Source organism: Symphalangus syndactylus, chromosome 7, assembly GCF_028878055.3.
Source record: "Symphalangus syndactylus isolate Jambi chromosome 7, NHGRI_mSymSyn1-v2.1_pri, whole genome shotgun sequence".
In the NCBI taxonomy this organism is placed as follows: domain Eukaryota; kingdom Metazoa; phylum Chordata; class Mammalia; order Primates; family Hylobatidae; genus Symphalangus; species Symphalangus syndactylus.
The window spans coordinates 134,453,166-134,481,098 of record NC_072429.2 but is presented as its reverse complement, the minus strand read 5'-3'; the positions used below and the strand labels follow the sequence as shown (position 1 = coordinate 134,481,098).

At 36.9% G+C, this 27,933-nt stretch overlaps 1 protein-coding gene across 5 annotated transcripts in view; it reads right to left on the bottom strand.

The window, feature by feature from the left end:
• Positions 1 to 27,933, bottom strand: part of KHDRBS3 (KH RNA binding domain containing, signal transduction associated 3) — a 197,591-nt gene that overhangs the window by 127,050 nt on the left and 42,608 nt on the right. For all 5 annotated transcript variants that reach the window (XM_063643566.1, XM_063643565.1, XM_055287334.1 and 2 more), the window contains exon 2: positions 7,204 to 7,322. In XM_063643566.1, the coding sequence (XP_063499636.1) occupies positions 7,204 to 7,322 (119 nt within the window). The remainder of the gene's footprint in view (positions 1 to 7,203; positions 7,323 to 27,933) is intronic.

Below are 27,933 nucleotides of genomic sequence, written 5' to 3'. Positions count from 1 at the left end.
CTACATGTACATTATCACTTTATTTCTAGAGGTAAATTACCAAGTGAACATCAAAAATCATTTTCACATAAATTATCTGAAAAAATATTATGTCTCTGAAAATCAATCAGGAGCAACAAAAAATGGCAACATTTAACATATGACTGTAAAATATTTACTATGCTAGGAAATCTGTAAATCCATGATGATTTCCATGGAATAGGCTTCTACCAAGTAGTAATTTAAGGGGTTTTAAATTGTCTATGACATACTATGCTACAAGGTAAGAATGCAAGCTCACTTCAAAAAAGAAAGTTTCCCTGAAACTCCAGAAACAGACATGTTTTATCTCTCAAAGACCCTTGACCTAACCATTTATATGAAAAGAACAAATATATCACATTCCCAACATTCAGATTCTAGAAAAACTTTTAACATAAGAAACTTTTGCTGGTTATAAGACAAAGTTACTGCAAATAGTATGTACACAGATTAGAATGCTTAGAGGCTAAAAGAACAATTATCAAATTAATAAATTTAATAAACCTAATTTAAACTTACAGACTTAACATAGCACACTAAACCTTGAAAATCAAAATCAGAGTACAAAAATGCCTCCTGAGTAAAAACCTCAGGCACATTTTTCCCAAAAAATGGAAAATTTTTTTATCTTAATAAAGGTTACACTAAGTTATTAAAACATTCATGTACAGAAACATGTAAAGTAGAAAAATATCACAAAACCCTATCCTCCAGAAAATAACTGCTATTAAGATTCTGATTCGCTTTTTCAAATAATTCTCCAACTTGGATCTTGGATTTTCTGTATCTTGACTTTTCTTTTTTCATTTAATAATATAGCACAGACACTTAAAACAGAGCATTATGCATAGAGATATAATGTATTTAATGTCATATTACAACTCACTTTTTAAAATGGTCCATAAACATTCTTTCACTCCAGCATGACTATGCATGTGGCATTTCCTCTCCTGAAATAGTTTGCCATCATTAAGCACCTGGAGAAGCCTCATCATCTAAAACAGTTCAAATGTCATTCTCTACTTTAACTTCGCAGGACCTCTGGCCAATGCCACCCACATTCTGCTCCCTTACAACTTCATTTATGTCTTCTATAAACATCTGTCTAGTCAAATAAAACGGCTTGTAATTTCCCAAATGCCTTCTGTGCTTCAATACAGTGCTCCTCTGTCACCACCCTTCAATTTCACCATCTCACTTCTGATCCCAGCCAGCCAGCCTCTTTAGAGACAACCTCCTTAGAGCAGCCTTCCCTGAGCCTATCACCAGGATCCTCCTCTCTGTCCTTTCAGGGCACCTGTATTATTAATATTAACTTATTCATCTGCATTCACCAAAAAAACTGGCAGTTTTTTGAGCCCAAAGACCATGACTTAATCACTTCGATTTTCCCAGAACAATGTCTGGCTCAGAGAAGGCCCTCAATAAATGCTGGGTATAGACAGAACCAGATCCACTGACGGAAGAACCAGTGAATAAAAAAAAATGTAAACCCTAAACCGTAATGTATCTGTAGGTCCTCAAAGACAGATACCTTGTTCCAATGTTGATTTGGGGTTTACACTGACCATGTTCTGAGCTGGCGCTGATCAGCACCAGAGGTTAAGGTTTATCTGCAAAAAACCCATGGAGAACAATTTCCATAGCTTCTTAAAAAACTTCTAAAAAAATTCATAAAACAGCATTTAGAATTTCACCCTTTATAAGCTCAGATACATAACTCAAGAGAGTGAATATACATTAAGGTCTGAACACTAAATGATTCATGTGTCCAATGCTGTGCCATTGAAAGAGTGTTGAAAATGGTTCATTAACAGAAGAGAAATTATTCAATTAATGGAAATCACTTTATCAGATGGAGTTTCACAAACAGTAGTTCTCTCTCGCCCCAGAAGCTGGAAGTGTACCATCAGCATTAATTCCACACTACACTGTTCTCTACTCACAGCTATTCCAGCTATTTCGTTTCCTCCAGTTCATTCTATTAACTGACACAAGCATGAAAGCTTCTTTTTAGGATTGATTGCAGTGCTATATTAGCTTGAAACAGGGCTGGCTTGAAACTTGTATGCTCCATTATGCTAAGCAGAAATATTGTTTTTCAGTATCCTGAAAGCAGTAACTTCTAAATGGTCTACTTCAGACATTGTAAGTACTTGAAATGGACTCTAATCTCAAACACAGAAATTATAATTTTTAAATTAAATTTTAATTATAATTTAAATTTATAGTTTTTCTTTCCTTACCTCAAAGCTGACAATGAAAAACAATATTTGAGATTTTATTTCATATACTTTATTGATGTTGTGAGTCAATAATGATGTGAACACATTCTGAGAAATGCATTGTCAGGTGATTTCCTCATTGTGCAAACATCAAAGAGTACACTTACGTAAACCTAGACGGCATATCCTACTGTATACCTAGGCTATATGGTATAGCCTATTGTTCCTAGGCTACAAACCTGTACCTCATGCTCCTGTACTAAGTACTATAAGCAATTGTCACACAATGGTAAATATTTATATTTCTAAACATAGAAAAGGTACAGCAAAAATACAGTATTATAATTGTATGGGACCACCATCATATATGCAGTCCATCATTGACTGAAATCACTATGCAGCACATGACTGCACTTTATTTTATTTCATTTACAAACTTGGAGACAACAAAGTATTAGTTTCAGGTTCATCATCATCAACTAGACTATGAACTACTTAAAGCAGGGTCTATAATCTGGTCATCTTTCTACCTACTGCATATTAAGTATACAGAGCATATTGAGCATAAAGAACCAATATACAAAGGTTTCCACCAGTCATGTTTTGTTTGAGTAACGAGTCTGTCTATGAAATGTTCATAACGTAATTTTCTGTTTACAAGACACATATATTCCCCTGAGTTCTGCAGGTATGGCTGAGTACATTCCTAACAGGCTGCCCACCTATAAATATCAACTGTAAACTCCTAAACTCACAGCAAAATATAAAAGTTAGCTATCTGAAGCGCTGAAGACTGATCGAAAACAGGCGGATTCTGAAAGAAAGTTATGACTTCAGCAAAGGAAATACCCTGGGGTGAATTTACTCATTTTAGAGCTTTTGGCCTTAGTGGCGGAGATTGAGAAAACCATAGTGCTGAAATGTGAGAGAGGAATACTAGAAAAGATAGTCAGAGTTGCAGATAACCAAATATTATGTATAAAATCTTCTGAAATCTCTGGCTGGCCTCTGAATCATGTGACAAAAATTAAACACAAAAAGCCAAACTAAGGAAAGAAATGAACTGAGACTTGAACTCCTACCCAATAGACACAGTTTATACCCTGAATCCAACCAAGTTAATTAGCTGCTAAAACAAAAATATCAAAATTCTTCCGCGAAAGTAACAGAATCCAAGGTTTCTACAATGTACATTCACAATAGCCAGCATAGAATCCAAAATTACTCAAAATGCAAAGGACTGAAGCAATGACTCTTCATCAAGATAAAAGACTTCCAGTGCAAAATAAATCTAAGATGGCCAAGACTTAGAAGACTTAGAAATTAGTAGACAGAGATGTTCAAGGACCTATTTAACCATACTCAGTGACAGAGAGGAAAATAACACTTGCAATGAATTAAAAAATAGAAAATCCCAACAGAGAAAAACATATTTTTACATACAGTGATTCAAACATAAATTCTGAAACAGATAATTACGATTCCTGATATAAAAAAAATTACTTGGTGGGTTAATTGCAAAATGAAGACAGAAAGGAATCAATGAGTTTAAGATACAGCAGTAAAAGTTATAAAATCTGAAGGACAGGAAAAAAAAACAGAGCCACAGAAACCTCTGTGAGGGTGACAAAAGGCTGAAATATGCGTAACTGAAATCTCAAAAGAATGAGAGGGGAATCGATCAGAAAAATAACTGAAGTAGTAACTGAAATATTATGATAAAATGTACAAATCCTTTTAAAAACAAATTTTCACAAAAGATGCCATAGAAATCTGCCTAGTGTCATACCAAAGATACTGAATTCATTGTCAAACTCCAGGCCCAGATTGCTTCACTGGTGAATTCTATCAAATATTTAGGAAGAAGTAATACCAATCTGATATATATTCTCTGAGAAAATGGAAAGAAACACTTCCCCAGTCATTTTATGAAACCAGCATAACACTAACACTAAAATCTGACAAAAATATTATTTTAAAAAATGTATAGGTCAGGCTGTGAGTGGTGGCTCCTGCCTGTAATCCTAGCACTTTGGGAGGTAGAGGTGGGTAAATCACATTAGGCCAGCCTGGTCAACATGGAGAAACCTCATCTCTACCAAAAATACAAATGTTAGCCAGGTGTGGTGGTGCATGTCTGTAATCCCAGCTACTCAGGAGACTGAGGCATGAGAATCACTTGAACCCAGGAGATGGAGGTTGCAGTGAGTCGAGATTGCGTGACTGCACTACAGCCTGGGCAACAGAGCAAGATTCTGTCTCAAAAAAAAAAAAACAGTATAGGTCAGTATCACCCATTAAAATAAGATGCAAATGAATCCAGCACTATATAAAACAGAAAATATGTCAATATTAAGTAGGGCTTAACCCAAGAATACAAAGAAGGTTTTAGTTTTAAAAATCAATCATTAAAATCTACCATATAAACAGTGTAGAGAAACACCTTGTGTTTATTTCAATAGATGCAGAAAAAGCATTCAAAAAAATTTACCACCCACTGAGGATCAGAACTCTCAGTAAAACTGAAGTAGAAGGGAACTTCCTCTACCTAGCAAATGAAATCTACCAAAAAAAACCTGTAACTAATATTGTTCTTAATGCTAAAATAACTGCATGCTTTCCTCCTTGATTAGAAACAGGAATAATTTCTACTCTCCTCACTTGTCTTTGGCATTATACTGGAGATACTAGCTAAAATAATGCAAGCAAAATAATAAGATGTATAGAAACTGGAAAGGGAGAAGTGAACTATTTAAGCAAATGGTATAATGATGTGCATGACAAATCCTAAGAAATCTACAAAATAACTTACTAGAATAAGTGAATTTAAATTTAGCAAGGTAGCAGAAGACATGGTTAATATACAAAAAATTATTATTAGAAAGAAACTGGAAAATAGAAATTTAAAAATATTCAATTTACGATAGTGTCAACACAAAATATTTAGGAATAAGTTTAACAAAAGACATACAAAACTCCTACCTTAAAAAGTACAAAACGCTGTTGATAGAAATTAAATGGAAGACTCAATATTGTTAAGGTGTCAAATCTCCCACAAATTGTTCAACAGCTGCAATGCAATTGCAATTCTAATCCCAGCAGATGGTTTTGTAGTAATTAAGAAAGAAATTCTTAAATTTATATGTAATTGTAAAGGATCTAAAATATCTAAGTAATCCTGAAAAAGAAGGACAAAGGCGGAGGAACTACATTACCTAAACTCATGTCTCACTATGTACAAACCTACAGTAATCAAGACAGTGTGGTACTGGCATAAGGATCCATAAATAGATTGAAAGAAGTGAACTAAAAGCTTAGAAATATACCCCCACTTATATGTTCACCTGATTTTCTCATCAAAGGCACCAAAACAATCAGTGGAGGGAAACATCTTTCAACAAATAGTGCAAGAAAAACTAGATAACCATACAGGAAAAAAGATGAACTTGAGCCTCTATCTCATACCACACACAAAAATTCATTTGAGATATATCATAGACCTAAAAGTAAAAGCTACAATAACACTTTTAGAGAAAATACAGAAGAGTATCTTTATAACTTACAAAGAACTCTAACATTTCCTTGAGGTTGGCAAAGATTTCAAGATTCAAATACAGGAATAGCCAATAAGGATATGAAAATTGCATAAAATGATCAATCATAAGGGAGATGCAACTTCACACCACAGGAAGATACCAATATACCATCAAAATGGCTAAAATAAAAAGGGCTAACAGCACCAAATACTGATGAGGGTATGAGGCAGCTACAACCTGCACACATTTGTTTGTGGAAATGTTACAAGGTATAAGTGCTTTGGAAAAAAGTATGACAATTTCTTGTAATACTAAATACACAACAATTTTCAATACTGGGTATTTAATAAAGAGTAACAAACATATCTGGTTATGAAACAACTTGTACAAATAGCAAAGACATGCAATCAACCCAAATCCCTATCTATGACAGGCTGGATAAAGAAAATGTGGTGCATATACACTATGGAATACCATGCAGCCCTAAAGAGGAATGAGATCATGACCTTTGCAGAGACATGGATGGAGCTGGAAGCTATTATCTTCAGCAGACTAACAGAGGAACAGAAAAGCAAACAGCACATGTTCTCACTTATAAGTGGGAGCTGAACAATGAGAACACATGGACACAGGGAGGGGAACAACACACAGTGGGGCCTGTCATGGGGGCAGGGGGAGGGAGAGCATCAGGATAAATAGCTAATGCATGTGGGGCTTAATACCTAGGTGATGGGGCAAACCACCATGGCACACATTTACCTATGTAACAAACCTGCACGTCCTGTACATGTATCCCAGAACTTAAAACAAAATACAACGTTAAAAAAAGAAAAAGAAACAACTTGTATAAAATGTTCAGAGCAATTTAATTTATAATAACCAAAAAATTAAAAGTGCCTAGACAAATGGATAAACAACAATGATATATTCAGGTAACAGATAATTATTCATCAATAAAAAGAAATGAACTACTAATATACACAACAATATGCAAGAGTCATGTATATGAACATTCAGAAGAAAGACAAAAGAAAAATAGGATTTAAATAAAATATAAACAATGATATTTTTGAACCTTTATGTACCAAATATTTAACACATTATCTCATTTAATTTTAAATCATCTAACCTCCTATTACAAATGAGGAAACTGAAGTGGAAATAAGTTGAATAGGTTTCCCAAAGTCACACTGCTAGTTTGACTCAAAAAGATATATTTTCAGTAATCTGTAACTCACACTAAAGTTAAAAGGAAAAGACAGAATGACTAAATTTACTAAGTTTTTAATTAACTTTAAAAGTGTGTGTAGGTGGATGCTAAGAGAAAACATCTCTAAAAACACCAAACAGAATATAAATTAAACATCTGCTTCCCTTTGATTCAGGTTAAAATACCTGCAGTGTAGACCTCACTGTCTTACCTTAGGGAACTGTTTTACAGGAATTAACACTTTCTGTCCCAGTTTCATGTTCTTATTAATCACCACATCGATGTACTTTTCTTCATCCTTGCCTTCTCCTTTTTGAAACTTTTCTATTTCTGTGGAGGCAAAAAGATAACCATGAAGTGTATGACTCAGAAATGCAGGGGTTGGGTGTTCTGGTTAGCTCTGTTGTGGCATGAAATCAACTACTACTGAAGTATGGACTATTAAATTGAGGCAATTGTTTTCAAGTACATTTCCTGTTTTATCAATGATTCTTCATAAATGGAATAAATGCATGTATCATGGCTCTACAAAGTCAAATCTCAACTGCTCATACCAACAGAGGAGAACAACAGACCAGATAACAAACACAAAAATAAGTTACTTCGGGTCTTCTGGATTCCTAGATAAGGCTGATCAAATAAAGAAGAAAAGCCATTAAGTATTCACAGTTCAGTGATACAAAGCGCTGAAACATCCCTAGTTATCAATCTTGCCTGGCTTTTCAAGGCTTCTACAACCAAGAACTGATTCTATGATGGCATTAAACACCCTAGGCAACCTTCCAGTAGCCCACCTCCCCAGTCAAATCTTCCCTCCTTGCATATGACACATATCAACTATATGCTAATGTCTTTACTAATACTCTTCGCTCTACTTGTTACGATGATTTCACCTTCATCTCCTTTCGAGACTCAACCACATCAAATCTCCTTTTCTGTGCAAGTGTTTCTTTCCTCAATGGGGCGGCAAGAATGGAAGAATCACTCTCACCTTGATACTCACAAAGCACTTTACGTGCAACTCTACTACTACCCTTAGATGGAAAAAAAAATATGCTACCTCTCCCTCTGGAACATAAATTTCTCTTAGGTAAAATCTATTTATTCACTCATAAATATCTTAAACTAAGCAAGTTCCAGGAAAGTTTCATTCACCCTATGGCCCACAGTATTTGGTTGCACAAGAGACACAAAATTAGGTGCTTGCATGACTGCTGAATGAATGAGTACGTGAACTGTTACCTCCAAGGACCAACCTATAGACACCCAGGTTCAGAGAAGGATAAAAGCCTGGAGAAGGTATCAAAGACGGTATCGGCTGTACAAAGGAATATACATATTCATCCATTTTGCTTGTTAAGCTAGGAACATTTAAGAATTTAATATGTGCCATCCCTGAACAACATATCTCACGTTCATGACATAATTCAATCCTCAAGACAGATGACAAAGAGGAGGTTCAAAGAGGTGACTTCACAATAAATGGCAAAGGTAAGATTTATCCTCAGGTTTGTTTGGCTCCAAAGACAAGGTGCCTGTGCAGTCTCTCCCACCATTTTTATGTCATATCAGAAAAAAAAGTAAGAAAGATTTTTACAGTATCTTGGGACAAATGAAAGATTTATTAAGCTAGAGGCTTTGAGCCTGGGGCTTCTGTCACCACTGAAACAGCCAATGGGCTTCATAGTACCACGGAGGAGCTTTCACTCCATCATAATATGCAGCCTCCTATTTCTAACTAAATGATTGTCTATTAAAAGGTTTTGAATGAGCAACAAAGAATTATTACAATTTAAAAGACACTAAATGGGACATAAAAATTCTAAGATTCTCGTCTCAGATCTGCTAATAATTGTCTTCGCAATTAGAAAAAAGTACATCAGTTAGGATGCAGGTTCTTCAAGTTCAAAATGAGAAAAGGGAACTAGAATATCCAACGATTTAGTTCTAAAACCTTAGGATCTCATGTGACTTACAAATGCTGACAAAGCCTCTCACTCCTTGATGAAACTTTGGTCACTAACAGTAAGCAAGGTGCTTTCCTGAGTTCTGTGAGTCATTATAGCAAATTACCAAACCTGAGGAAGGATCCTGGTGCCTCCAAATTTGTAGTTAGGCAGAAATCTGGGTAGCCCGGGCATTACACTGTGGCTGGCATCTGAAGTGGAGGCAGTCTTGTGGGATTAAGCCCTTGATCTGTGGGGAGGGCAGGAGGCCTGATGCTAACTCCTGCAGTTAGCTTCAGAATTGAATTATTGGATACACAGCTGGCATCAGAGAATTGGCTAGTGTCTGAAAACACTATACAATAGGGATTAACAGTGATGAGGTGGGGGAGACCGAAGGAAGCAGGGTAGAAACTGAAGATAAGAAAGGATGGCTAAGAGAAGGAAACAGCAAATTACATCTGCAGCTTCTAATCAAAGCTTCCAAGAAGAGATAAAGACTAAGTCACCAAATAAATGAATTTGTCATTTTGTATGCTTTCTTGTACTACACTATGTTTTGATCCTGAAAAATTAATTCTAAGTGGAATCTGTAAAGGAAAATATACACAGAAATAGAAGAGTACCTTTAATTTTATTGATTTTTTTCTATAAAAAAATACATGCACATGGTAACAATTTAAAACAATATGACAGGATATAAAATCTTTTTTAAGGTTTCTCCTATCACTTCAACTCCAGAAATAATTATAATCAACTATTTTTATATACTCTTGCAGAAATTTTCCACGAATAGAATAGACACACACACACACACAGTTTGAAAACTGTAGCACCAATGGTATAAATGAGCTACATTGGTTTTGTTTTCTTCAGTAAAGAGCAGTAAGTCTCACATCAGCTGCACCGAGTATAACAATTCATGACTTCAGCTTTAATAAGAAGAAAATAAATCCCACCTTTCATTATCTATTTACGCAATAATTAGAAATACCTTTGGCATAGTTAGAAGATTCAACAAAATCAGGTACACTGAAACGTCCTAAAATTTGTTTTTGTATGGTATGTGTATGGGTGTCAAAATAGATTCAACTGTCTCCTTTTCAATTAACAAAGTAGTTTAGTAATTGTTGAAAACTCACACCAGATGCACAATACTTAAATCCATAAATTCAGAATTCCACATGTTCTTCTTTGTGTCAGTGTTATTTAACATTTTGATGTAAGAAAATCATACAGGTAAGCTTTTAAAAATTAGGAATTACGTATTTTATCACATATTACAGTTTAAGATCATCTATTATTTTAAAAAGGAGAATGAAAGAAAATCTATATAAAATATCTAATTTCCTCTCTACATATACACAGCATCCTACAAATCTTAAGTTGCTAGAATGCACTGTTTCTATCTTAAATTTTGAATGATGTAGGAATATTTTAAGATTTTTTTAAAATTTTTTAAGTCTGATGCCATATCAGAAGCATGTAGGTTTGCATTTAACAGGCCTAAAGCACCGCACAACAATGCAGAGCCCTGAGCCCCATCGTGCGAGTCAAACAGACCTGGTTTAAATCATGAATGCTGTACTTTTCTCAGGCCCTTGTGCCTTCCAATATACAATTCAAAACTGGTTGAAACTTTTCTTGTTTTTAGCAGATGCTGTTCAATCAACAATTTTTATTTTCTACTTGAATGAGGATTATAAGTAGCTTAATTTTTTTTTGAAATCCAGAAATACACAAAATGGAGAATTGTACATAACGCACAAAAATGGAGAATTGTACAAAATTATCTACGAAATCTTGAGACATCTGTCTCAAGGATTTATGCTTGTCCCTAACTGCAAGTTGCATATCCAAAAACCCCTGCTACTATCCCTGTCACCTTCCCTGAGGGAGGAAAGATGTTGAGATCCACCAAGATGGATGTGACCCTCTAGTTAACTGTAGCAAAGTGAGGCCACCAATAGAGAAAACCCAATCAGATTTTCAAGGACGAATGCATAGGGGATTTGACTTTCACTAATCCCCAGATTACATTTGGTACCAAACAGCTTAAGGTACCAATACCATCTCCTAGCTCAGAAATAATAAGCAAATGTGTGATTAAAGTTTTAGATAATGTAGGGGATTAAAATGCTATGTTTTCAAACCATGTACACCAAACTTCTCTCACTGCGGAATTCTTGTTTTCAGTAATAATATCTGTATTGTTTTTTGTTTGTTCATTTGTTTTGCTTTGATCTAGTACAGAACTTCCTAAAAAATGGCCTCTTTTGCTTTTTAAGGTACCAGATATACTAAAGTCCACTAATCTACTAAAAATAGCTAAATAATCTTTGGATTTAAATAAGTTAAGTTTCCAATACAAAAATTTTAGTAATGTAAAACTTTTAAAGTAGCTTCATTTCTCTCATATAGTCAAACACACAGATTATCATTTTTCCTTTGTTCTAGCAACCTCATGTCTAGAAATTTAACCTACATATATACTTAGATAGATGTGGAATATCACATACAAAATTACCCACTACAGCATTGTCTTTAATAGCAAAACACTGGGAACCACCTAAGTATCTATCAACAGGTGCTGGGTAAGTAGGCTAGAGCACACACTGGAATAAAATACTGCACAAAATGAGGAAACTTCATGTTCTGATAGTCAAAGATCGGTACCAAATGCACTGTTTACTTACATATATACACACACACATAGTATGTAAGAAAAAAATGTTTAATTTACTTATATACACACAGAAAACACCTCCCTATTGATATATAGTTTTACATCATGTAGTGGCGTTACAGTCAACATATATGACGGCAGTCTTGTAAGATTATAATGAAGCTGAAAAATTCCTACTGCCTAGTAATGGCTTAGCTGTGGTAACCTCGCAGCACAAAGCATTACATGTTTGTGGCAATGACGGTGTGAACAAACCTTCCATGCAGCCAGATGTATAAAAGTGTGTAGTAATGACCCAGTCCTTCATATTTACTCACCACTCAACCACTGACTCACCCAGACAAACTTCCAGTTCCACAAGCTCCATAAGTGTCCTATGCAAGTATTCCATGTTTTATCTTTTGCACTGTATTTTTATTGTGCTTTTTCTATGTTTAGATACACAAAATACCACTGTGTTACAACTGCCTACAGTACTCAGTATGGTAACATGTACTCTGGCTTTGCAACATGCTGTCTAGGTTTGTAGCCTAGCAGCAACAGGCTATATCACCTAGCCTATGTGTACAGCAAGCAGGCTGCACCATCCAGGTGTGTTTAAGTGCAATCTATCATGGTCCACAACAACAAAATCATCTAAGGATGCATTTCTCAGAACACACATCCCCGTGGTTAAGCAACAAAAGACGGTATAAGAAGCTAGTTATCTATTTGGCATGGAGAGAACAAAGTAGATAGGGTACAGAAATACTTTTCACTGTATCTCTTTTTGCACTGCTTTAAATCTCTGAAGCATGTGAATATTTTACCCATCTAAAATGGCATGAAGGGGCCAGGAAAGGAAAAGAAAAAGAGACTAATATGGTAGCCTGATGGGGCTACAGACTGCACACAGGAAAGCAGTTAATTTGTGGTGACACGGCAGGAATGGCCAAAGCAAACAGACATTCTGAGCTCACTTCTCCCTCCTGCCAAGCTTCTGCTAGTGACCACTAGTGGATAGCTCTTAATCCAGCTCAAAGCCAGAGGGTAAATATATCTATGATACAGGTCTTGTACCATGCATATCAGCCTCTGGGCACAGAGCAGAGTAGGGAAGGGTGGAAAGAGGACCTGATAGGGCAAAAACAAAAAAAAAAATCAACATCAACAACAATAAAACTCCAACCCTTCATCTTTAGCAAACACAAGGAATCTTTTTTTTTTTTTTTTTTTTTTTTTTGAGATGGAGTCTCGCTCTGTTGCCCAGGCTGCAGTGCAGTGGTGCGATCTCAGCTCACTGCAAGCTCCACCTCCTGGGTTCATGCCATTCTCCTGCCTCAGCCTCCCGAGTAGCTGGGACTACAGGTGCCCGCCACCACGCCTGGCTAATTTTTTTGTATTTTTAGTAGAGATGGGGTTTCACCGTGTTAGCCAGGATGGTCTCGATTTCCTGACCTCGTGATCCTCCCGCCTTGGCCTCCCAAAGTGCTGGGATTACAGGCATGAGCCACCACGCCCGGCCCCACAAGGAATCTTTAAAAGGAATTTCTAATACCTCTTTTACATACAAAAGTGTCTATCTGGGCTCACCACACATAAATTTACACAGCAAAATATTGAAAAATAATGAAAATTATTTTAGAGGTCACTTATACCAGTAGTAATTAAATTATAATTATTACTTTGTTGATGATGACTCACAAAGTACAGGGCTGTGTGTTTGACTTAAATTATCTCTTTATCCTAACAAACATATGATCTGTCACCTGCATTTTACAGAGTGAGATCCTGAGGACTGAAATGGTTAAGAAGTTTGCAAAGGTTAGAGGGCTAATAGCACAGTCAGAATTCAAATCTAGATATATCTGACGTCAGGCCCATACCCTTTTTTTTTTTAATTGTTATAAAAAAACACAAAATTTATAGTCTTAACCATTTTTAAGTGTGCTGTTCAGTCCATCCACACTTGTGCAACAGATGTTCAGAACTTTTCTGTCTCGCACAAGTGAAACCCTATGCACATTAAACACTCCCCATTTTCCCTCCCACCCAGCCCTTGGTAACCACCATTCTATTTCGTTTATATAAATGTGACTGCGTAGCTGTGTCATATAAGAGGAATCATGCAGTATTTGTCTTTCCATGCTTGGCTTATTTCACTTAGCATAATGCCCTCAAGGCTCATCCATGGGGCAGCATGTGGGAGTATCTCCTTACTTTTGAAGGCGGAATAATATCCCACTGCAGCTATGTAACACGTTTTGTTTATCCATTCATCAGCTGACAGACATTTGGAGTGTTTCCACCTCTTAGCTACTGTGAATAATTAAAGACTACACCCTTTAATCTCTTTTCCTTCTTTCCTGAAGTGAGATGTGAAAATGTTCTAAAGCTGTAAATCACAAGTATTGGACGTTTTTAACGTAGCCACACCTGCTTATCCCTTCACTTTATTCTCCTACAGCCAAGTGATTCTGTGGGAAGCACTGCTTCAATGTATACAGAACAGCTTGAAATTACAGAACCTCAGTACTGGTGATCTTTAGTGAGCTCTCAAAGTGGACTTAAAGGAAAGGCTGAAGGAACTTTGTGTGATATCAGGGACAGTTCTAGGTCCAAATCCAAATGAAAATACACATTCCAGTATTGTCAAAATAAGCAAATTACAGAGTTAAGTGAGTACAAAGGAGTCACACAGAAGCAATCTTTGCATAAAGTAGATGAAGGAAAAAAAAAAAGAGGGGCAGAGGAGACATGACTATAGCTCTTTAGTTGCTGAAGCCTAAGATGATTAAATCAAAAAATACTCTAAGGTCCTGCATGGTTATCCCCTAATGTAACCGGTCAATTTCCATGGTTTTAGGTTAAAATTGGTACTCTGGCCCCCAAAATTGAAGAGATAAAAATAATGGCAGAAGGGTTCACTTTCTGCATCCAAGACACTTTTTGAACACTGCTGATTGTTGAATTCTTAACTGCTAAGTAGTAAGAAGAACTTTCTCAGTAAAAAAAAAAAACTAAAACATAAAACCTCAGAGAGTAAGAGTCTTGGAAATAATGCAGCCAGACTCCAACTGCTTGAGTTTGAATCCCTGCTATGGTACTTAATTATATGGCTGTCAGAAAGTAATTTAATCTAAGTCACAATTTCCTCATCAAAGAAATGTAGAAATAACAGCGTCTGCCCCATAGGGTTCTTATGAGGATTAAATAATTTAATATTTGCAAAGAACAACAATACCTGGTCCAGTTAAGTTCTATATAGGCATTTGCCAAATACTGTACATGCTTACACTAGACAGTAAGTTCTTGAGGGGTGAGATTTTATCTAATTTAACTTTGTATCTCTTGAGCAACCTAGAAACTGCAGGTTGTGTCCAGCTCTTTTTTTATTTTTTTTCTGAGAGGGAGTCTCGCTCTGTCGCCCAGGCTGGAGTGCAGTGGCACGATCTCTGCTCACTGCAAGCTCTGCCTCCCAGGTTCACGCCATTCTCCTGCCTCAGCCTCCTGAGTAGCTGGGACTACAGGCGCCCACCACCGCGCCCGGCTAACTTTTTGTATTTTTAGTAGAGACGGGGTTTCACCGTGGTCTCGATATCCTGACCTCGTGATCCACCTGCCTCGGCCTCCCAAAGTGCTGGGATTACAGGCGTGAGCCACTGCACCCGGCCTCCAGCTCTTAATTAAAACATCAACTTCCCCTTCACCCCACAGATGAATTGATAATATCCTTCACAATGACCTGTTTTGCTGTATAAAACTTGTACCACAACAGAGTATATTTTCATATACTAATTGTTCACACTTCCTGTGCCCAACAACAAGATGACAAGATGGTAAGCTCATGGAAGGTTAAGAACATCTATTTATTCATTTTTGTTATATTCTAACACTTAGCATAGTGATTTAGGATAAGGGCTGCACAAATGGTTACTAAATGGTTGAATAAATGAATGAATGAATGTTTAAAATAATTTAAAGGAGTATAGTGAGTTTGTAAAGAGCTAGCTAGCAGTCACTGCTGAAAAGTGCTCTTCTAAAAACTGTAACTTGTTTTATAAGAGCTATTAATGGAAGTTCATAAAAGGGTCAGAAAATAACTGAATAATTCAAATCAGCCTGCACCATGACCTACTAGTGTGGAAATTAATAAAATCAAGAGAGTTTACCCCCCCACCCACTTTTCCAAACACCTTAACTCTTGTGTAAAGTTTAATTAAAGGACAGGCATTGGCCCGAATCTGTAATAAAATGAGAAGCTCATATAAGATACTCAACATTCAGAAATCTATTTCAAAATAGTACAACAGTCCAGCTGGAGTATTTAAATTGTTTTTAAAAGAAATATAAAGAGTATTTACAGCCATTGTAAATTCTATTGGACAAATTACTAAAATGTTACTGTAGCTGCTAATCTGAAAAGGAATTTTTTAACCTCCAACATGACAAATGTTTTCACTAAAGAATTATTTTATTTAAGCAATCCAAACCTAACTGAATACCCATTACATTCAAACCAGAGTTGAACACACTATAACTACCCAAACTAGATTGATTCATACAGTGCCTAATCTTGCAAATAATATTCCATGAACAAATGGCATAGCAGAGTAGAGACACATATCACTGTCTAATAAGGACAAATAAGCTCATCATAAATACGCATAAATATACCATCTAGGGAGAAAGAAACACTGGATACTCTAAATATTACAAATGCTTGGAAAACTGATTTTTATAAACACAGAGCAGGGTCGGGTGCGGTGGCTCACGCCTGTAATCCCAGCACTTTGGGAGGCCAAGGCAGGCGGATCACGAGGTCAGGAGATGGAGACCATCCTGGCTAACACTGTGAAACCCTGTCTCTACTAAAAACACACAAAAAATAGCCTGGCATGGTGGCGGGTGCCTGTAGTCCCAGCTACTCAGGAGGCTGAGGCAGGAGAATGGCGTGAACCCAGCAGGCAGAGCTTGCAGTGAGCCTAGATCGTGCCACTGCACTCCAGCCTGGGCGACAGAGCAAGACACTGTCTCAAAAAAAAAAAAAAAAAGAGCAAATATTTGTAAGTAAAATGTCCTTAAATATACATACAACACATAAGATTAAAACATACACAGGAGAAAATGACAGTCAAATTTCCAAAAAGGAAGACAGGAGGCAACGAAAAGAAGAATAATAATGAGGAGGATGGAGAGGAGGAGAAATTAATTAACTACCCATCATGGCTAATTAACGAAAATATTACAATGATATCAGCAGCTGGAATTTATTTAATGACTATCTTCCAAGTAGACAATCTCTGTAACACTGCTGCAAAGTAGATACAATGTTCATTTACAGAAAGGAGATGACTATTTATAGACATCCAGTGACTAAGCTAGAGTCCCACATCCAACAGAGATTCAGGATTCCAGCCCCAGGTTATGATTCCTATGGCCATGCTTCCTCTACTTTCTTAGTATTACTGTAGCAGAGAGATCTTGATTTGGGGTGAGAAAAAATGTTTTAGATTATTATATTTTGGGGAAAGTCACCAAGTTATTACAAGTATCAAAAGAAATGTCTAAGGAAGTGCTTTGAAACTGCAACATACAAAGCAGAGGTTTATTTAAAATAAAATTCCTAATTTGTGATGGTTTATTTATACTGTTAAAAAAAAGAGGGGGAGGGGGGAGGCCAGTACACTGAGATGGCTCCAGAGCCTTGGGTTCATACGGAAGCAAACTGAAACCCAACTCAGAGTGAATGACCACACACTAGGAAGAGAAAACTTCAGCTTAACCAATGAGAAACCACCAACTAACCTGGAACTAGAGACTACCAACCAAAAACCACCAACTGGCCAGGTGCAGTGGCTCAAGCCTGTAATCCCAGAACTTTGGGAGGCCAAGGTGGGTGTGTCATTAGGTCAGGAGATCGAGACCATCTTGGCCAAAGTGGTGAAACCCCATCTCTACTAAAAATATAAAAAGTAGCAGGGCATGGTGGCGTGTGCCTAGAGTCCCAGCTACTCAGGAGGCTAAGGCAGGAGAATCACTTGAACCCAAGAGGTGGAGGTTGCAGTGAGCCGAGATTACGCCACTGCACTCTAGCCTGGGCGACAGAGCAAGACTCCATCTCAAAAACAGCACCATCAACTATCCTCTAAATAGGGACTTTCCACGTTAATCGATCAAATATTTTCTTTGTCTTGCTTTTACAAACACTTTATAAAAGTTCTGCCCTCACTCTCCTTTGGTGAAGCCCTGAACCACTTGAGCTCCAATGCTGCCCAATTCACGTCTGCTCAAATAAAGGCATTACAATTTCAATGTGCCTAGCCAGGCACTGTGGCTAACACCTGTAATTATGGTACTTTGAGAGGCTAAGGAAAGAGAATCACTTGATCCCAGGAGTTCAAGACAGCCTGGACAATGTCTCTACAAAAAATAAAAATAATTAGGCATGGTAGTGCATGCCTGTAGTCCCAGCTACTCTGGAAGCCGAGGCAGGAGAATTGCTTGAGCCCAGGAAGTCAAGGCTGTAGTGACCTATGCCTGAACTACTGCGCTCCAGCCTGGACAAAGAGAGAGACTCATGTCTTCAAGAAAAAAAACAAAACAAAACAGGAAAAAGAAAATTTTAATGTACCTAAGTTTATCTCTCAACAGCTCTTATCTTATAGAATGGATTTCAAGAAGAATTTGTGACACCAAAATGATTCCAGAGAACCAAATCCAGATACATTTAAAAATTCCAAACACTACTCAGAATTATTAAAATTTTGTAAAATTCTTAAAACAAATGCTACCAGTGTAGCATTTCTCACATTAATTTCTCCTTAATTATATGTAGTCATTCACAAAATGAAAGGCATTATAACAGGAAGAGAAACACAAAGATAAGACATAGTCATTCAATGCCTCAATGAGATAAAAATGTATCCCTTAAACAAGGGGAAGTACTCAAAGGTCTTCACAAATGAGTAGGTTACTGGATTTTGGTACTATATTCTAACAATTTTAAATAAATTCGTAAATTTCATAGGTTTGTTAAAATTTTAAAACAATAAGAACCAAAGAGTAGAAATTGAAGATGGGATGTTCCCTAAAACTGGTAGAAGGAATCTAACAAGTTGAATAATTATCATATTCTAGACACTATACTGGAGGCTTTATAAACATTCAGTCCTCATAGAGTGCTGGGACAGAAATTACCACTCCCTTTTTCCCACACCTAATAAATGGCAGAACTAAAGTTCGGTTCCAGCATTGTCCGACTCTCAAAGGTTTTGCTTGTTTCCTCAGATACCAAATTACAAAATGCTGGCTTCAAAACAAAATGAAACCTTCCAAGAAACAAGTCAATGAAACAGATTAAGTTTCATCTCCAATAAATATACAGAATTCTATCGGGATAGTCAACTGTATTCATTTAATGACCCTCATTTACTAAGATATGAAAAGAGGAACTCAAAAACATCATAAATGTACAATAGTACAAACTAAATTACATCATGCTATTATGCACAGTGGTGAGGATGACAAATGACTGATATTGGGGTTCACCTACAGATTTATTGGTCCCAATGGTGAATACTGGTGAATTTCTCTTCTAATGACTCATTTTTATCTGGTAGTCAGGAAAAGTTACTGAAACTGGCTAGAAAGACTGGCTAAGCTTTTACTTAAATCAAAAATGGCAAGCAGGAAGATATACCTACACAACAGAAAAAAAGAGGCTAGGAGTTCCTGTCTTCCCAAACAGACCCGTCCGTTAGCTATTCTAAATAATTGAGGATTATTCTTAATACAACCCAATGCGTTTATCAGATAAATAGTAAATCCACAGACTAAATGAGGTAACCAGTACACCGGACTAATTCAAGTTAGTAATGACTTAATTCACTAACTTTGGGAAGGAGGGGATGGGAATAACTATTAAAGATTGAAAAAGGAAAATCTACATTTTTAGTTACACCTATGGGTTAAATCACATTTCTCACTTTTAATTGCAAACATCATTAAGTATACTGCAAAAGACCAGCTACCTTAAACAATTATCAGGCTCCAGAGGTCACCAATTAGAATCCTGCAAGGATTTGAATTAAAAAAGGTTTTATGATTAGGTGAAGTAATGATCCAAGAAAGAGATTAGTTCTGTTCAGACTGCACTCATTATAAAACCCATTTCCTTTGTGTGAAGATTCAATGTCTTCCTCATTTATCCCGCTGGCATTATCATACTTTGAGATAGAAATACGACTGTACTAATGATATTCTATAACAACCATATAATACCAGCATCTTGTTCTCTATTACTTTCATATCTAAGAGAACTACAAATGAATATTTTCCATTGGTTAGATGTACCATAATACACTGACACTATTTAAAATAAATTAGAAGTAGGATTTATCATTCTATGTCCATACATTTTTACATCAGTTTCTGAACCAGTCCCTATTTACACAGTAAAGGCTCAGAGTAAATTGAGGGCGGGAAAAGAACCTTAAGACATTAAATCATATTTTCCGTATGATGATATTAAAGGGGGTCACTTCTATATAAAGAATTCTACTCATACTCAATGTTTTTTTCTAAGCCACCTGAAAACGGCCAAACAGGCATAAAACACTTTTTAAAAGCAAAACACAATTATAGCAGAAATATACATCCTGTCACTTAGATTTAATCATGATAGAAAATTAAGACACTGATGAAAAATCAATTTGCACAGACTTTAATAGTCACAGCCTCTGTGGAAATGAAGTATCTCAGCATAGAGCTATAGAATTACTGAAAATGAGACCTGTCTTCTCATGTCAATTTAAAGACAGGGAGTGTTATGCATACTAGGTCACTCTCCAGTCACATTTTATATATTGCTCCGCCTAGAGTCAGATGCTATCTCTTCACAGTGGACATTCCCACTGGGGGTTTCCTTTAAGGGATGTTGTCAAGTTAAATGTAGACATTCACGTTCTGAAGCAAGTTACACGTTAAAAACGTAGGGATTTCGTTAAAAAAATAAATAAGTACACCATGGCCAGTCAATGGCATTTGTTTTCATTTTGTCCTTCGACCATAAAGTGTTTAGTTAAAAAATTACTCATTCTAGAGGGTTCCACTTGCCAAATCTACTGAAAACAGACTGATCTACTTTAGGGCTGAATATACAGATTACTAGTCATTTCACATGGCCTGTCTGGGCAAATGAGACAGAATCAAAGAATAAATACAGACCTTTACTTTGACTAAAACTAACAATAAGTACCTTAGATGGATATCTGACTGTCTTCTATTCTCATCTTAAAAACAGGAGGTGGAATAATTTGATGATCTATATTACACATGACTAGCTAAGATAGTAACACTAAGACACGGCCAGGAATCTAGAAAAGTATTCCACTAGATCCGTTTGAAGAATTTGCTGATAATTACACGAACTACGGTTGCCAGCTCACCAAAGGTCCATGATACATAAACAAATATAGAATATATCTGCAGTCTATTTCTTTGGGGTGGGCAGATAATTAGGAAAAAAGATGTCTACAAAGGTTCTATAAAAGAGGCAATAATAGAAAAAAGTTGAAGAGCACTGCCTAGGAAAGCCAGCTGAAATAAACGAAAATGTTTATCCTACAGGATCAACGATTCAGGAGAGAATCAAACTTATAACACAAATAGTTTTGTATATTATGTAAAAAAACAAAAAGGGTTAGACTTTTCAGTAAAAAAACCAATGGTACAATTAGGACCAAAGATAGAAATTATAGAGAAAAGAGGTCCAGTACAAATTACTGAGTTGAAGATTCTAACAATAAATTTGACCAAGGATGGAACTGTCTTTAAAATACTTTTAAGTTCAGCCGGGTGCAGTGGCTCACGCCTGTAATCCGAGCACTTTGGGAGGCTGAGGCGGGAGGATCACAAGGTCAGGAGTTCGAGACCAGCCTGGCCAGTATGGTGAAACCCCGTCTCTACTAAAAATACAAAAATTAACCGGGTGTGATGGTGGGCACCTGTAGTCCCACCTACTTGGGTGGCTGAGGCAGGAGAATTGCTTGAACCCAGGAGGCAGAGGTTGCAGTGAGCCGAGACAGTGCCACTACACTCCAGCCTGGGCGATAGAGCAAGACTCCATCTCAAAAAAAAAAAAAAAAAAAGAGGAATGTTACAGAAGGAAGGATCCAATCATCTGATGGAAGGATGGACTTGGAGGTTTCTTTCAACCCTGAGAGTTACACACATTTTTATCACCTGTCCTGCTGACTAGCTTAGACAGGTAAAACTGTGTGACTCATCATCTTATCCCCAGTCACTAGTTTTGCACCTTGAATAGAACACACATTCAGAAATTTTTGTTGAGTGAATACAAGTGAATAAATGATGATATTCTTCATGAAAAAGCATGGTGAGACTTGATGAACATTTAAGAATACCCAAGGTTTGAATTAACAAAAGTGGAAGTCATCTTTCATTTCCACAAAAAAGCCATCTATGCCAGTTATTAAGCTGTAGTCTCTTAGCTCCACACCTATCCGCCTATACAGCTGTCCTGGAATGCTGGGTAGAGATTCGGAAAACCTCATTTCTCCTCTGCCAGTGGTTCCCTATGAGGTTCTGCCAATTGGGAATGTGAAGCAGGGGGCCTGTTCCTTCCCACTGTGTTTCCAGTTCCTGGCAGCAGACCAGAGTGATGGTACTAAATTCTAGCAGTTACAGTGATTTTTTTACCCTACATTCCCAGAACCATGCTCACCATACCTCCTCAGCAAGCCAGGACCCATTTCTTGGAGGTCTAAGTCCCAGCCCTGTGAGGACCCTCTTCAAGCTCCTGAGGTAACAATACTAACGGGGTCTTGGTCCCACTTCCTCTAAATTACTTCTTTTGCTCTTCCAGCCTTGAGGGTGATGGCTTGCTGCTAACCTTTCGTTACTATTTCTGTATCGCTTCAGTACTCCCCATTTGCTTTTTGGGTCAACCAGCACCTGTCTAACCAATTCCTACTATTCAATCCTTTCTGCTAAAATATCTGGCATGATTTCTGTTTACCTGATTGATACACCCTCTTGGTAAATTCCTGAAGTATAGTAGAAAGTACCTGGGAATCAGCAGGCGGGAGGTCTCAAGTATAATATGCCAGATACTATGCTAGCCCTGAAGGAGATCCCTCAAGGGTCCCAAGGGACCACAAGCAGGGCAGGGAAGTGGTAGACAGGCCAAGGTTTTGGAGGACAGACCAAGCCTCAGCACTACAGAACCTCTGGCAATCACGTGGCCTCACTGAGCTCTAGTTTCTCCATGCATAAAAATGGAGGAAAACACAGGCATGTATGACCCATCCCCAACTCCTAGGGTTGAAAATCACTAATCTAATGGCATTGAGGTCTTTCTAATTTGTTCCCTCTACTTCAATATTGCTTTTCGGAAAACCAAATAGCTAAACTTTTTAAGAACTGTGATGTACTGATGGTTAATAAGGCCCTAAAGAAAAGGCAAGACAAGCTGTCCTGGCATCAGCATATTTTTTTGCAGCATCTCTTTGAGCTGCTGAGAGTGCTTTCTTGCTACTTCTTTGGTCTCGACTACATCTTGAAGAGCTGAGAGCAGAGAATAAGTGAAGTATTGCTATAGTGGTGTGCCTGGTTATTACCCACTCCTCTCCTACTATATATCATCATGATCATCATCAAAGTTTGAGAAAATGGCATCTATGTAATGACATTAGCATAGATGTTCTCTATACAATGAAGCCATAATGAATATTCCTGGAGGCTAAATTATCTGAGCTAAATGTCTGATTTCCCCTGTGAAAAGCACAGGAAGACAATATAATCTGGGAATATGCAACTGCAGGTGATGTTTACCTTGAGAAGCATACCTATCAGCATTCTGATTTGAGTAGCATAGAGTAAATTTCTATGAATATATATCCATTCAACACATTATTCAGAGGAAAAGTGTTTATCATCTTCAAAACATTTGCTATTCCAAGAACTAATTAAGTTTACAAACTGTGTTGTGAATATCAGAAAGCAGTAGATGTACGAATCATATTGTTAATTATGCCTCTGACAAAGAAACTGTATTACAGGTATTACATACAAATGCTACAACCAGCCAAATTCTTTAAATTCCATGATTTCAAGCTTGGGAACAAATGAAGCCAAAACAGGAGGCATAAAATGAATGTAAAATTAAGTTCCTTAGAGGAAAATGCAAAAATAGCCTAAGTGACCGTTTAATCGAGCTATTTTGTCACCTGTTTTTGCTTTGGCACTCCCAGAACAGCATATTAACCTACAGCCTCCAGACAAGCACAACTGTCTAGCTTTTTGACACCCACAGTAAGAGAGTCGAAATTAATAATGATATGGAAAGAGGAGCTTAATTTAGTGAGACATGAAGTAATAAAAACTAATAAGAACATAAGTTCAAATCACAGGCCAGCACTTACTTACAGTATGACACTGAGAAAAAAGCAAAAAGCAAGTCAGAAGGCTCTCGGTCCTCTTGACAATCGCTTAGGCAGGCTGAGGTCTACCTCTAGAGTTGTGATTAACAGCACACCTCAAGTGTCATGTCTGGAAACCACACATAAACAAACTCTAACTTACTGCACCCTACACTTCTGCATATTTATGAGAGCCAATAAGAGGTAATAAAAATTTAAATATGAATATAACTAGAATTAAATACGCTGATCACAAAAAAAGATTAAAGTATCATTATAGTAACTCCAAATTCTCTTGACTCAGAAAACCGATCAATTGTGGCAGTCCTACCATTGACAAGGGTATGGACATGGTAAAATTACAAGAAGTTTGAACTTGAAGTTGGAGGTTCCAGAACTCTTCTATCATAACTTACATTTGGGTTTATTTGGGTGAGTTACTTAACCTCTCTGAGACTCAGTTTCGCATCTGTAACATGAAGATCACCTACTACCTCACTAGCTGACGTGGAACTAAATGAGTTCATGAGAAAAAAAAAAAAAAAAACAACTTTCAGAACCTGAAAGAGCTACTCCTATATCAGTGTGACCATTTCAAGGGTCCCAAAGCAATTCCAACCCAGGAGGCCACGACTAATCCCCAGATGTAAGTTACAGAACGAGGGTCATTACAGGGAACCTTTCCAACTAAACCAGGGCTACAGAGTTAGGCCTTTTGTAGCCTGACTAGCTCGCTTAAGCTCAAAGCTTCAGGGAAAAAATATGTTGGCTTCCCTCCATAGTGCCATGACAGTAGCAACTGGATAAAGCAGTTTCCCTAAAGCAGTTAAGAGAACTGTGCATGTGCCTAAGGTCTACACATAAATATACTTCTGGAACTACCTAACACTGAAAACTGTTTTATTATATTATACACAGGTATATTTCTGTATGACGTTTTTGTCTACTGTGTTATTCCTGTCCTAAAAGTACATCACACAGTCATACCACAGATGTGTGGTGATGACCTTGATGGCAATCAAAACATGAAGATCAGCACTGCCCAAGATAACTTTCTATGATCACAAAAATGCTCTATGTCTGTGCAGTCAAATAGAGCAGCCACTGGCCACATGCGTGGCTAGTGAGCACTTGAAAGGTGGTTAGTGTGACCGAAGATCTGAATTCTTAGTTTTATTTCACTCTGATTAATTTAAATTTAAATTGCCTCATGTGGCTAGAGGTTACTACAGAACACATCTAGAATACACCTAAAAACCAAAAAGGAAGTGAAAAAGAGGTGACCAGCAGAAAGAGATGCCACTGAAATTGAGACATTTATTCTTTCATTGAACAGAATTTACTGAGTGCCTACAACGTGCTCTCCATGTTCCCTAATACATAATAATTCTAAGCAGCAGCTCGATGGGATGGAAAAAGCACACATGGACTTTGGAGACAGGCATCCCCGAGCTCAATAAATTGTAGTTATGTTACTGTGTAATATGATGCTGACCCTATTCTCAAGAAACATAGATTTAATAAAGACTACATGTGGATACTCACAATGTAAAGTATAAATTGTAAGTACTTTTATAAAAAGCACAAATAAAATATTACAATATATATAGAAGACAAACACTTCTAGGTCAAAAAATCAAGGGAAACTTCAGAATGAGTAGTATTTTAGCAGAGCCCAAACAAATGTGCTTGGATATGTGGAGGGGTATCCTGTGCATAGGGAAAAGCACTGGCAAAACTTCATAGATACATCCATGTTCTCAAAGAATAAAGAGCAGCAGTGAGACAAAAGCATAAAGGTACAAGGGGAGAGTATCTGGTGATAAAGCTGAAAAGGCAGATAGATTGGGAAGGACTTCCAATGCTATGCTAAGTTCCTTTATGACAGGACTGGGAAGTCTAGGGAGACATTTATATAGGGCAGTAGCAGGAAGAGTCATAGCTCGGAAAGAGACAGAACTGCACCTAATGGCAATGCCCTGTGACTGTTCTGTTCTGATGACTTAGTGTCAAATGCTATTAATATTATTAAGGTTTAACAACTAACAAACAACAATATCTCAACAAGACTGTTCAGGAATAAAAATATATGTATTTTTTAAAGTGGTTTTAAAATCCTCTACAGGTCTTGCAACTACCTATGTTAGACTGAAGCAAATTAAAAAGCTTCAATAATGCATGCAAAAAGTGCAAGATGTGACAGTGTGAATTCAGTGAAAGAATTCATACGTTATAAGGCCAAGGACTGAAGAGTGTAAAAAGTGAGAATTACTATGCAACAGCATCTGAAAATGTCTTGTGATTACAAGGTCATTTTGCAAGGACAAGAATTCTCTGAGACTAAATGTAAGACATTAAAGAAAATTCTACTATATGGTATCTATGAAAGAAGAAGAACAAAAAATCCCTACACTCAAACTTTTCTGCAAGATAGAGAAAAAAATTGATAAGCTACATTTGTGGATAACTAGTAAAAGTTATAAATCTTACTAAAGAATGGGTAAAAAATATAGTATGACTTTATATTTCTTTTCCTCTAATCTTACTTCCAACTTAAATCTGTTGAATTAATTCGTGTTCTTTCAAATGTATTCAGGTATCTTAAGCATTCTTTGATACCTTTTAAGTTTCTTGTTTGTCAGACAAATAGCTACATTTGATTCTTCAGGAAATAATTTTTGCAACTCATAGAAACAATATGCTAAAAGAAAAAAACTTTGTCTAAAACATGAACCATATGATGACTGGTATTTTATGTAGCCTTTTAAAAGTCTGAAGGCCAATGCATCCTGCCTTTATGTACGCTGAAGGGTCACCAACTGGATACGTTCAAAGACCTTAAATTCTAAGAAAACATAACAGAATAAAGAAAAAGAGCTCAGAATTCAGCTATTTTGCTTCTGTTTTATAAGTTAAATATCTTTCAACCATAAACTGTTCTAGCTATGGTTTAAAGACAGGAGGAGATGGCAACCAGCATTTATTGAAAGCCTACCAAACAGCAAACAGTTGAGGCACTTTTCAATACACCATCTTAATTAATCTTCGAAGGAGGGAAACAAATCCAGGAGGGTCTTTTTTTTTCCCTATCAAGTTAAGTGGAGCAAGTAGGTACTGAATCTGTATCTGAGAAAAGGTCCATGTTTTTTGGCTAAAGCAATGGTCACCACATTCTTTAGTGAGAATATTTAATTCAAGCACAATATACTTAATATAAGGTTCCACTAATTCCTAGTTAATCATTTTACTCATCTTTCACAAGCATTCACCCTATACTACTTTGTAGCATTTACCATAAATTGTTTAGATCCGTCTCACTCGTGGCTAAATGCCAGCCCTCAGCAGAGCGCCAGGAGCATGGCAAGTACTGGATGAAGAAATGAATACATCAAAGAATCTTAAACCATCAGCAGATGTGAGATCTCTTTTGGTCTTTGTCATAAACTAGTTGAGTGACCTTAACTAAACCACAGGTTTTCTGAGCTTTATTTCTCATTTCTTCTAGGAAATATCTTCAGAGCTCCCTGCCTCTTCCTACCCAGCCCAGCCAAGGCCCATAGTTAAGAGCTAATTGCCTTCCGTGAAGAGAGTAAGGTGAACTTCTGCTTCTTTTCCAGATAATTCCTCTTCAGAGTAGCCTCCGTTCTTGCATTTAAAAACCTACTTCCATAGTTTTCCATCAGCCCTGGGAGTTCCTCAAATCCTTCTGATAAATTTGTTTTGTTGTTTGCCAAAGTCAGTTTCTATTCTTTGGAAACAAAAAACTTTAAGAGAAACAATATGAAGCACAGTATGTGCTCCACTCTACTACTTCTAACCCCTTTAGTTAAAAAAAAAAAAAAAAAAAAAAAAAGAACCAAACTACCAAATCCTGGCTTATGGTACCT